We start from the raw sequence: 11,529 nt of genomic DNA, 5'->3' as shown, positions 1-11,529 counted from the left end.
ATTTCTCCCAAGAATTCTGCCACGCCGGACCTTTTTTTGGACTGTAGCTATGCATAGGATACTCGTTACCCCCTGTGTAAATGTAACTGTAGCCACTGGACCCAAGTTTATAAGGCTGTATCATAAACTGATGATATCTCAAAACTTAAAACTTGATAAAAGCAAATTCTATAGTATAAATTGATAAAATGTCAAAACGTAACTTAATAAAAGCAAATTCTTTAAGAGGAAAGGGGATGTAAATAGAATATCCTCGAGGTATGCAACTCGCTGCTGATTTGCCTTGATTCCAGGGTACACTTTAGAGTATTTATGAAAGGCCTTGAATCATGCTCAGAAAATAAGTACCGTTTTCTCAGCCAAACATTCTATAAGTGCTGCATACAATGCCTATGGGATGTGGCTTGCTTGAAAGCAGATTCAGTATGGAGTGAAATACCTATCTGCCCAGCGAGGTGTACATGACTACCTAGAAGACAGGTAAACAGCCCACTCCTACTCCCTGGAGAAGCTTCTGGGCCAATGGGGAAAGTGCTCCTGACCCAGCCTAGGGGTAGCAAGGAAGGCATGCAGGTGATCCCAACTGACTATTAAAGAAAGAGGAGGGGAATGGCACTGCAGGTGGGTCAGAAAAACCACAAGGCACACGCATGGCCGTTGCTTTAGAGCTTATTGGAAGCAGCTGTGTAGCACTCCCAACAAAATAAAGGCAGCGAACCCGGCAGGACCTTCCAGGAAAGCCAATCCTCCCGTGCTGTGTCCAACCCACACCCCCCACCCCCGCCCCACTCCACACTGGCGGAGGCGCTAGCCTCACTGGGCAGGCGCCACGTTTACCTCGGAGGCCTCCAAGAGAGGACGCCAGTAAGTCGGGGTCGCTGCTCCGCTCTAGCCTTCACGCTTCCGTTTCTCTACTCCTCTCCGCAGCAGTCGCCGCCGGGTAGGGGGCGGGCTTTCCGGGACGAGGGCGCGTGGGTGCGGAAGGTCAGGTGCAGGTAAGATTGCTGCTGACTTTGCGGGTATCTGCAAAGATTTGAGGGTCGTGTCTGTAGAGTTCTTCAGGGGTCTTCAACCTTGTAGAGTTGCCAGTAGGACGAGTCCGTTTCATTATTTAGTGATCAGCTGGGGGGGGGGGGTTCGAGTTTATCACACAAACTTGGCCTTTTCCTGCAGCACTTGGGGCATTTACCAAACGAAGGACGCCAGCGTTCCTGCTGCCGTTATTTCCTGTCAGGAGCAGTTACTCTCTTCCACATAAGGTAGATGTACAGGGCTCAGTTTTTCTGCTCACCAGGCGAATTGCTTTCTGCACCGTAGCTTTGTGTGAGGGATGGAGATTACTTTTGTTACCAGCCGAAGAAAAATGCAGTAATATGATACTTAACACAGTGACTGCCACACTGGAAAAAAATTGTTTTTCCTTGGGGCCATGGTGTTTTATTATGAAAACAGAATGAAAACTTCAAAAACAAAGTGATCCTTTCTAATTTAATGAAAAATGTATTTTTGTTGTTTTCTGTGGACGAGTTATATGCATTTAAGTTGTCAGTATTAATTGTAACAATAAGAACATCAACAGGATTTTCATGAACCAACTTGAGGGTTTTGCCCAGGGGACTACCCATCACGTAACATGTATGTTACAGCAGTGTTAGCTGCCTGTGCATCACGCGTCTCCTAAGATAAAGGGAAGTGTGAGTTACATATGCTTCACGAGGCCCCGGGTGTAAGTCAAATACAACTCACGTGGCAATTGTGTTAAGAAAAGTGTTGCGGGCCGGGCGCGGTGGCTCACGCCTGTAATCCTAGCACTCTGGGAGGCCGAGGCAGGCGGATTGCTCAAGGTCAGGAGTTCGAAACCACCCTGAGCAAGAGCGAGACCCCGTCTCTACTATAAATAGAAAGAAATTAATTGGCCAGCTAATATATATAGAAAAAATTAGCCGGGCATGGTGGTGCATGCCTGTAGTCCCAGCTACTCAGGAGGCTGAGGCAGGAGGATTGCTTGAGCCCAGGAGTTTTGAGGTTGCTGTGAGCTAGGCTGACGCCATGGCACTCACTCTAGCCTGGGCAACAAAGCGAGACTTTGTTCAGATCTCGCAAACTTAAGTAGTAAAAAAAAATAAATAAATAAAAATAAAAAAATAAAAAACAAAGCGAGACTTTGTCTCAAAAAAAAAAAAAAAAAGGAAAAGAAAAGTGTTGGGGTAATGCTCTCCCAACGTTGAGTCGGTTGACTTGTTACTACCGTTGTTCCCATCACAGGCAAAACTGATCAAATCAGGTGGAGGGAGTTGAGTTGTTCTTGCTGAACTGAATAAATCTTAACACATATTCAGTGCTATTCATGCCTCTACTATATAAAATAATTGGTACTAAAATAATTGGTACTAGGCTTTAAAAATAATAAAGCACTCTGTTTAAGTTGTTTTTATGTTTAGATTGTCTCTTTGGTAACACCTGTGTGTGGTGTGGGTGAGTTCGTTGGGTCCCCATCATTCTTAGGGCAGGCACTGTGCCATGAATTTTGCATGTTAGCCTCACAGCTGCAGGTAGTATGACTGTCTTCATGTAGTAGATAAGAGAACCCGGCAAAGGATAAGTACTACTACAAAATGGCATGGCCATTAAAAGGCAGAGGCAAGATTCCAACCAGCTTTTCTATCCGAAGCTAATGCTCTCTGCTAACCAGTGCTTTTGAGAAGCTAGAGAAAACTCTCTCCCCAGCAGAATTTACACACAAACATGCACATTTCAGCATACAGGTTTGTAGTTTCACAGTCTTTAAAACATTGAAACATATCTGGGTTAAGAATTCGTGTATTTCATCTTCACCTTTCAAAGAGAAAAGGCAAACCAAATCTGAAACCAGTTGAAGTAAACCTGACCTTTTAAAATGCATCAGACCTATCAGAAAGGGCAAGAAAAAAACTTGCCCTTTTGTGCCAAAATAAAAATATGGGAATTTTCTTTTCATGTGGGCTTAATTTGTTTTGCTAGTCCACATTTGAGTAATTTGGTTTTGCTTAGCATTTTCAACTCCAGTTAATTTTTCTTCATGATACTGTAGTTTTCCTTAGTTCACATTTAAAGAAAGGTAACATTTTAAAGGGACTGTTTTGTGCCCCTTAGAATGGTTTCATGTGAATCAAAATCTAACTGATATGTAAAGTATTTGCCTTTTACTTCAGTGTCATTAACAGGATCATATTCTTCCTTCCTTCTTTCTTTTTCTTTCTTTCTCTCAAGATGAAATTGGTTGAAAGATTCTGTAAGATAGCATACCAGGTCCTGAAAAGTCCTAAGTAAGCCTTTCGAATTTTTCTCAAATTTAAAGCTTGTAAAAAGTGGCAATTTGTCAGTCTTAGGACTAATACTTATGGGCAGCAAAACCTTTTAGCCTATGTAAAAAAGAAAAAGAAAAAGTATACCAAACTCCTCTGTCATTGTGTCTGTGTTGGTAATTGTTATAACCATTTTTGGTTTACTCCTATTTAGTGAGTGGGTCTTTGTTTCTACTAAGGGATTCAATTTGGAAAAACTTAAAATCTTTCTCCATCATAAAATCTTTAGGACTTGGATTTTGTGTCATAACCATGTTCCAGTGGATTCTAATGTGACCTTATTACTTATGAGTTGTATAAGTAATAGTCCTAGTAATTTGCTACATTCCAAAGTGGGCATGAAGATAATTTAGCATACTGTAATGACTTCAGTGACTACTGTCCTACTGAGTCCCTTCTTCATTGCTGCCTGTCAAGTTAGCCCATGAGCTGGTCCCCTCTAGGTTTCTCTGGCTGTCAGTCTTTGTAAGTAAGGAAAATCATTCCAGGAAGGTACAAGGTTTAATTGTATGAAGCATTATCTCTTTTTTTTTGCATGATTAAATGAGGACAAGGATTAAATAAATATGTCTGTGTGGGACATGAATACGAAATTTACAAACAAGTTTACGTTTTTTCTCTTTTTTTTAAGTTACCATTTACTGAGTGCCACTGTCTTACTCATTTCTTGTGCTAGTCCTGCAGGCTTCATAAGTGTGGAAATACTGTGCAGTTACAACAGAAATGTGCTCTGAAGCCATAATGATAATTAAGCAAAACAAAGTTGATGAAGAAACAGTTTGTTGTTGTTTTTTAATCTGATATTTGGGAAAAGATAACTTTAAAGGTGAAAATAAGAAAAAAGATAAAACATGGAATGAAATTTGTTACACCTTTTGAAGGCGATTTCTGGACATTTGTGAGGCCTTTAGACATTTAGAGGTAAAGTCATTGGTAATGACTTCTTTTCTCACTGATGAAAATATAACCCAAGTCTTAACAACTCCACCCCCAACCCATCCGCATCCACATAATGGAGCTAGAGGTGGAAGAGAAGTGATCTGGGAACTGAGAGTGCTGAATGGAAAAGGAAAAGGGAAGAGCAAGGCTTGTAGGTGATCCCCAGAAGGGGGCAGAGGAAGAGGTGGACCTTGGATACGACAATTTTCCCATTACTGGCCTTCAGGTGGCAGTGTTGGCCCAAGATTGCTTGGTTGGTGTTCAGAATGGTAAATGGTTGGTTTGAGGTTGAACATTCTGCAGTTGGTTTGACTCTTCTCTTTGAATGGATCTTGAAATAGGTATTAAAAATTCCCTAATTTAAACACTGGGTTGGTTGGTTTTCTTGCAAGAGCTATTTTTAAATGCACCTGGTACCCTTCCTGTTTAAGAACTGTCCCCCAGGATAGTCTGAGTCAACAAAGATTCTCTTCTCACTACTAAAATTTCACATAAATTTATATATTCTGCCAACAGTAACTCCTGTGTCTGATCTAGAATGGAATGAGAGTTATTCCACCAGCAGCATTCTTAATTTTTATGTACTGCTTATATAGCTTTTGATGTCTATTAGCTGTAATTTGTACATATCATAGATATCATTCTTTTACCTATTTCTTTTTTTTTTTTTTTTTTTTTTTTTTTTTTTGAGACAGAGTCTCACTCTGTTGCCCAGGCTACAGTGAGTGCTATGGTGTCAGCCTAGCTTACAGCAACCTCAAACTCCTGGGCTGAAGCAATCCTACTGCCTCAGCCTCCCGAGTAGCTGGGACTACAGGCATGCGCCACCATGCCCAGCTAATTTTTTCTATATATATTAGTTGGCCAATTAATTTCTTTCTATTTATAGTAGAGACAGGGTCTCGCTCTTGCTCGGGCTGGTTTTGAACTCCTGACCTCGAGCAATCCGCCCACCTCGGCCTCCCAGAGTGCTAGGATTACAGGCGTGAGCCACTGCACCCAGCCTCTTATACATATTTCAACATTCAGTGCCTCTGAAGAAAATGTTACTGTTTTCAGCTGATAAGAACTTAGTTTGCATTAAGGCAGAATATATAAGATGGAAGATAAGACAAGTAATATCACAATTTATACGTGCCTTCTATTTAGTAATAAGATGAAAATAATGAAAATCTTTTGAGCTGTTGAGTTTATTTCTATAGGACTACTATCTGTTTTTCCCAAATGGCTCTCAGTCTCTAGGCAGAATCCAGTTCAGTAACCTAGAGGCCATATGACCTCATAACTCATTAGCAGTTCTCAGAGCCATCTGGAGCCCTTGAGGAGAACAGTGTTCAAAGGACTGATAATAAAGACAACAGCATAATTATTTCTCTGCCATGATTACACCTTTGGATGGCAAGCAGTCAGCATATTTACTTTGCAGATTGCTTAGGCGAGTGTTTTCTGAAGGTATAATGCTGGGGTAGGATAACTTATTTCCCTGTCCTCATCATCCAGCCTAGAAATAGGTAAATAACCTAGTCAATCACAGAGCAGTTCATTGTAAAAAGGGCAGTACAGCAAGGAAGTAATAGTATGTAAATACAAAATGCAAAAATTGCAATTGTGAAGGATGCAAAGAAAACAGCCACTTGGACTGTGGATATTTCTCAACTTCAAGGCACATCCTGCCAACGACGTAAACTGATTCATGTGTGGTTTGCTGTGTTTTCATTTTCTAAAGTGTTCATTAGATAATCTTGGGATTTCTTACATTAACTTAATTCTCTTTCTTTTCATTTTCTGTAAGGACTGTTTTTCCTTGCTGTTCAAGAAATGTCTTCGCTTTCAGAATATGCCTTGCGCATGTCTCGTCTGAGTGCCCGGCTATTTGGTGAAGTTGCCAGGCCTACTGATTCCAAGTCCATGAAAGTGGTGAAACTGTTTAGTGAACAGCCTTTGGCCAAGAGGAAGGAGACTTACGACTGGTATCCAAATCACAACACTTATTTTGCACTCATGGGAACGCTCAGATTTCTTGGCCTCTATAGGTAATGACAAAAAACACAAAAAGGGACCTCAGAGATTTTTTTAGTAGATCAGAAAAGGAAAAAATTAGCTTTCCTATCCTTATAGTTTTGTGGTTATTATAATAGAGGCCCAGTTGTTCACAGGGTACAGTTTGCAGGGGAAAGGTTTCTTTCAAAATACCCATAATGGAGAAATCAAAAATGAAAAAAGGAAATTCAGGCTTGTTAGAAGACATGTTTTAATTATGTCTAAAATGTGACTGAGTTATAGAGAAATATTTAATAATTCACTAAGAGCACTCTAAAAAAGATGCAGAGAAAAATGTCCAAATGCTGAGGAAGAAAACCCTATGCCAGACGTGAGGGTTCACACCTGTAATCCTAGCACTCTGGGAGGCCAAAGCAGGAGGATTGCTTGAGCTCAGGAGTTTGAGACCAGCCTGAGCAAGATTAAGACCCTGTCTCTACTAAAAGTAGAAAAATTAGCTGGGCATCATGATGCCCACCTATAGTCCCAGCTACTTGGGAGGCTGAAACAGGAGGATCGCTTGACCCTAGGAGTTGGAGGTTGCTGTGAGCTATGATGATGCCACTGCACTCTACCCAGGGTGACAGAGCAAGACTCTCTCTCTCAAAAAAAGAAAGAAAACCCAGAAATACCAAGGTTGCCAGGGTATCAGGTTCTTATTATCAGATGAATAAAGTCCTTGCCCTGTACCTGATCTTCTTAGCTGGTGTATGAGAGCCTCTTTTCTTTCCTGCTGGCAATTTTGTTGGTGTTCTTATTTCCTCCCCCTGTGTTCTGGCATTTTTATTTTGTACCCTTTTTGATAAATTAATTTGGTCTAAATAAGCTGTAGTTGGCCTTTAAAGGTAATATGGAAATTACACAGGCTCTTATAACATCATGCATTTCTGTTTGTTTATGTCTAGGAAGTAGATGCTTATAATTGTATACCTCTAGAAAGAAAAAAGGTCAAATACCTATGTGATCATTTTCTTTAAAAAAATTTTTTTAATTACCAAATTAATGTGCTCATTACAAAAGAATTCAAATACTACACAGTTGTATAAAGTTAAAATACCTACCATCTGTTGAAAAATTTAACCTATTTTAATTTGGGCTTGTCTTTGGGCAACAATACAAAAGTTATTTGGGACCATTCATAGTGCAACATGATATTCATTCTAGACAGTTAAAGGTTAATATGTTCATTTATGCAACAGATATTTCTTAAGTACCATCCATGTGCAGGCACTTAAGATGGCACTAGGAGATCAGCAACGAACAAAATAGGATAGATTTGCTTAGTTAATATATTATTAGAGGGTATAATCCATGACATTTTGAATGTTTGGTATTGCTTTGGGACTATCACCATTAGTTTAGGCTCAGAAAATAAAAACTTATTAGGACCCAGAATAAAATATTGGAAGGAAGATCCCCTGAGAAGAAGATTATAACCCATTGCAAAATCACACTCAGATATTTTAATTTATCTGTTTGCTACTGCTCTCCATTTGTTTGAAAAATAAAGATTTGGCCATCTTTGGGGACAGAGAAAAAATACTTAACACTTAGTTGCCCATGGAAAAGCAAAATTATTTTCATGTAGTCACTAGTTATGGTAATGGCACCTCTAATGCTAGGTCTCCTGTGGCATCAGGCAAGATGAAACTAGACAATCTTCAATAAAGAAAATATTCAGAGACCTGCAAAAGAGGAAGGGAAGCAGTTTCTCAAAAATAATTGATCTATTACTTAAGTAGGTGCTTAGATTGTATCAACAGAGACAAAGCCCCCTGCTTTTGTGGGCGAGGGTTAATGGGAATAAGGGAGAGAAGGAAGAAGAGGGAGAACAAATAAGTAAATTATGTGATAGGTTACAAAGTTGAACGTGCTGTGGAAAATAATAGTAGAGCCAGCTGAGCAGGATCTAGAGTGCTGACAGGGCCGATGGTGGGCGGGGAGAGCCTGGGCTACAGGATGAAACAAGACAGCGTCAGCCTCATCAAGAAGATGATGAGGTTTAAGCAGAGGCTTGAAAATGGTGAGTGAGCCAAGTGGGAGCTGGGAAAGAGTATGAAGGCAGAGGCAAGAGCAGAGCAAAGACCTTGAAGTGAGAGTGTGCCTGGTCTGATCCAGAAGGAGCTGAGGCTGTGAGGAGAGTGGTGAGGACCAGAGGCAGATCACGAGAGGGTTTTAGTAAGGATGGAGGCTTTTTCTCTTGGTGAGATGGGGAGCCATTTGCAGGGCTGTGAACAGAGCAATGACATGATTGGACATATATTTTGGAATTACTCCAGCTACACTGCTGAGAGTTATTTGGGGACATTAACAGCTAATCCCAAAGAGGTCTGTTGTATACTGTCATGTTCATGGAATGAAATGTTGTCGTCTATAAAGCCAATCTATTTTAAAACATCCTAGAGAGTTAAAAATTGGACTCAGCAAACCCCTCTGTTAGATTTAATTCATACAACATTATTATCCACACTTACAGATGAGGAAACTCATGTGCAGAGAAGTAAGGTCACTTATCTAAGGTCCCAGAGTTAGTACATGGTGGAACTGTGATTTGAACCCAGGTTGACAGGGATTCCAGAGCTTACATGTTTAATCATTATACCATTCTTTAGGTATTTGGTCTTAAGATGTAGACATTTAATACAGTATAGGCAGTCTTTAATTTCTATACCATCTACATACTTAAGTACTCCTGGCTGCTTGAATCCTATAGTATCTGTCTTTTGATTTGGTATCCTTCTGCCTAAGTCTTTCCCCAGCAGCATTTTTGTATGAGTTACCCACTGTATTGAGGTAGCTTCCTCCAGACCTCTCCCCATTCTTAGTAGATGCTGATTTTTGGGGCAGTCAGGGTCTCTGTGTAGTAGTTAAAGCTTTTACCCAGTTTCTGCTTGTCCCAGTGTTTAGGCTTAGTAATGCAAAAAAAATTGGGGGTAATTATTAGTATTGTACCATAGTTACATAGATTTACATGGGCTGGCCTAGGAATTTAGCTGCAGCATTGTTTCTGTGAGGGGAAATGGACTTATAAATGAACTTTTGGAACACACCCCATCTCTATGTTTGGTATACCCTGTACTTCCTGTTCGCCAAGCTGAGCACATGGCCTGTGAAAGTCAAGGATCGATAACAAGGACCTAAGAGCAGTGCTAGATTGGTGTACCTTCCCAGTCTGGGAAAAATAACTGGTTAATTACTTTTTCTTTCTTTATTCAGAGATGAGCATCAGGATTTTAGGGATGAGCAAACTCGTCTAAAGAAGCTTCGTGGAAAGGGGAAACCAAGGAAAGGAGAAGGGAAAAGAGCAGCAAAAAAGAAATAATATTGACTCATCGAGAAAGAAAATTTCTTCCTCAGTGACAGGGAGAAGAAATTGTATTTATCATCTTTCCACATGTTGGAGGAATGTAGTCTTCCTAAGTGAAGGTTATTTGGAAGAACGTGTCATCTCCGAGTTGACGTCTAACTCAGTTAAATTGTGACTGATTTCTTGAACACATTTGAATGCAAAATTATTTTGGCCTTGGCTTTGTAATCTGAGGTTTACCTAATTCTCTAATGAAATGAATACATAAATTATTGTTTAATGACTCACTTGGGGTGGGGGTGGGATGGTGGGGGGTGGGGAGGGAGACCTCATTGCGTGTGTGTCCTGTCGTTCCTCGTTACTCCCTTCTTGCTTCCCCACTTGCCCAGCCCAAACTTCTTTCATCTCTCTGCCCTTCAGCCACTGTCTCTACTGCTCACCAAGCTCACACACTTTCTGTCTCTCTACCCACTCCTCTGAGAAAAATACAGTAAGGTTCATCTGTGGGATAAAAGGCTGTTTCTGGCAAGGGAGTATTGAATACCTACTGTATACAAGGTACTGGTGGTTAGCAAGAGAAATAGTCCCTACTAGAACTTTCAGTCTTGTGGGAGAAACTAATATATAATTAAGAACAGTTGTATTAAATACTTCAAAGGAAAAAGCCAGACTTCTGTAGGAGTATGGTTGGATGGATGGTTGGATCCAGAGAGAGAGCCAGAGGCCCAGACCTCATTAGAGTGTTTAAAGAAGGTCTTCCTAAAGAAATGATATTTAAGCTGAGCCCTGGGGGATAAATAAGAGTTAGCCAGAAGAAAAATTATGAGAAAGGTGTCTGAGGCAGAGAGCGCACGATTTGCAAAGCCCTAAGATAAGAAGAAATGGTCCTGTTCAAAGAATTGAAAAAACTACTGACTTGTTCATCACTGGCCATGAGGCAGTAGGCAAAGGCCAGACCACGAAGGTCTTTGCGAGCTCTGTAAAAAAGCTTTAACTTAGCCAGAGGTCAGAGTGTGCGTGATTTTATTGCTATAAGAGATTACTGGTATAGATTTCAGTAGCAAGCTGCTAATTGTATTCTAGCAATGAATTTCCAAAGAGATTGTGAGGACTTCTCTGGTTATTTTTTTTTTTAAGACTTCTTAATTTTTAGCACTGTCCAGTAAATTTTTAAGAACTGTTTAAAATTATTGTGGTAAAATACATATAACTAAATTTACCATCTTAATCGTTTGTAAGTGTACAGTACGGCAATGTTAACTATGTGCGCACTGTTGTGCTAAATGACTTTTTAACCCATTGCTGCTTCTCAGGTTAAGAGAGCAAAGTGCATAGGCAAGAGTACGTATAGCAGCTACTCCAACTACAATTTTCTTTCTCTGCAACACTGAATGATTCCAGAACTAGAAAGAATCCTAGTACATATGCTTAAACAAATGGTATTTTTAAAGATGCATAATCCAGATGGTATGGCTAGGACCTATATTATCGCCTGTAAAAAAAAAATATCTAAAATTGGGTGGTTTGTATCTGATAGAAGTGAATTCCAACAGAAGGCTGAGAATCCATTCATTTATAACTCTACTGAGCACCTGCTATGTGCCTGACACATAATTGTAGAGGATACAGAGAAATCGACTTAGTCCCTAAGATTGTGTGGATGAGCATGTGTGTGTTGTAAAATATTGGCAAGATCTCAGAAATTTGCTTAGAAAAGTGCAGATGCACTGTTATTCTTGGCCAGTGCAGCTAAGCCAGGTGTGGGTGGATGATTCCAGGATGTTGGGCTGACAAACAGGCTCTCAGCCTGAACCCAGTATACACCTAAGTGGATGTTCCGAATTATGTGATCTCCAACTTTTGGAAAAGGCCTACATGTAAGAGAAAGATGGGAGAATT

General features: G+C 40.2%; 1 protein-coding gene across 1 annotated transcript; it reads left to right on the top strand.

Annotated features, from left to right (window-relative positions):
- Positions 1-921: 921 nt before the first annotated feature.
- On the top strand, positions 922-9,899 carry MRPS33 (mitochondrial ribosomal protein S33). Its single transcript, XM_012768028.2, has 3 exons — positions 922-995; positions 6,076-6,316; positions 9,540-9,899. The coding sequence occupies exons 2-3, from the start codon at positions 6,102-6,104 to the stop codon at positions 9,643-9,645; spliced, it is 321 nt and encodes a 106-aa protein (XP_012623482.1). The 5' UTR covers positions 922-995; positions 6,076-6,101; the 3' UTR covers positions 9,646-9,899.
- Positions 9,900-11,529: the final 1,630 nt, after the last annotated feature.

Source organism: Microcebus murinus, chromosome 9 (genome assembly GCF_040939455.1).
Source record: "Microcebus murinus isolate Inina chromosome 9, M.murinus_Inina_mat1.0, whole genome shotgun sequence".
Taxonomy (NCBI): domain Eukaryota; kingdom Metazoa; phylum Chordata; class Mammalia; order Primates; family Cheirogaleidae; genus Microcebus; species Microcebus murinus.
This window is presented reverse-complemented; position numbering and strand designations above follow the sequence as displayed.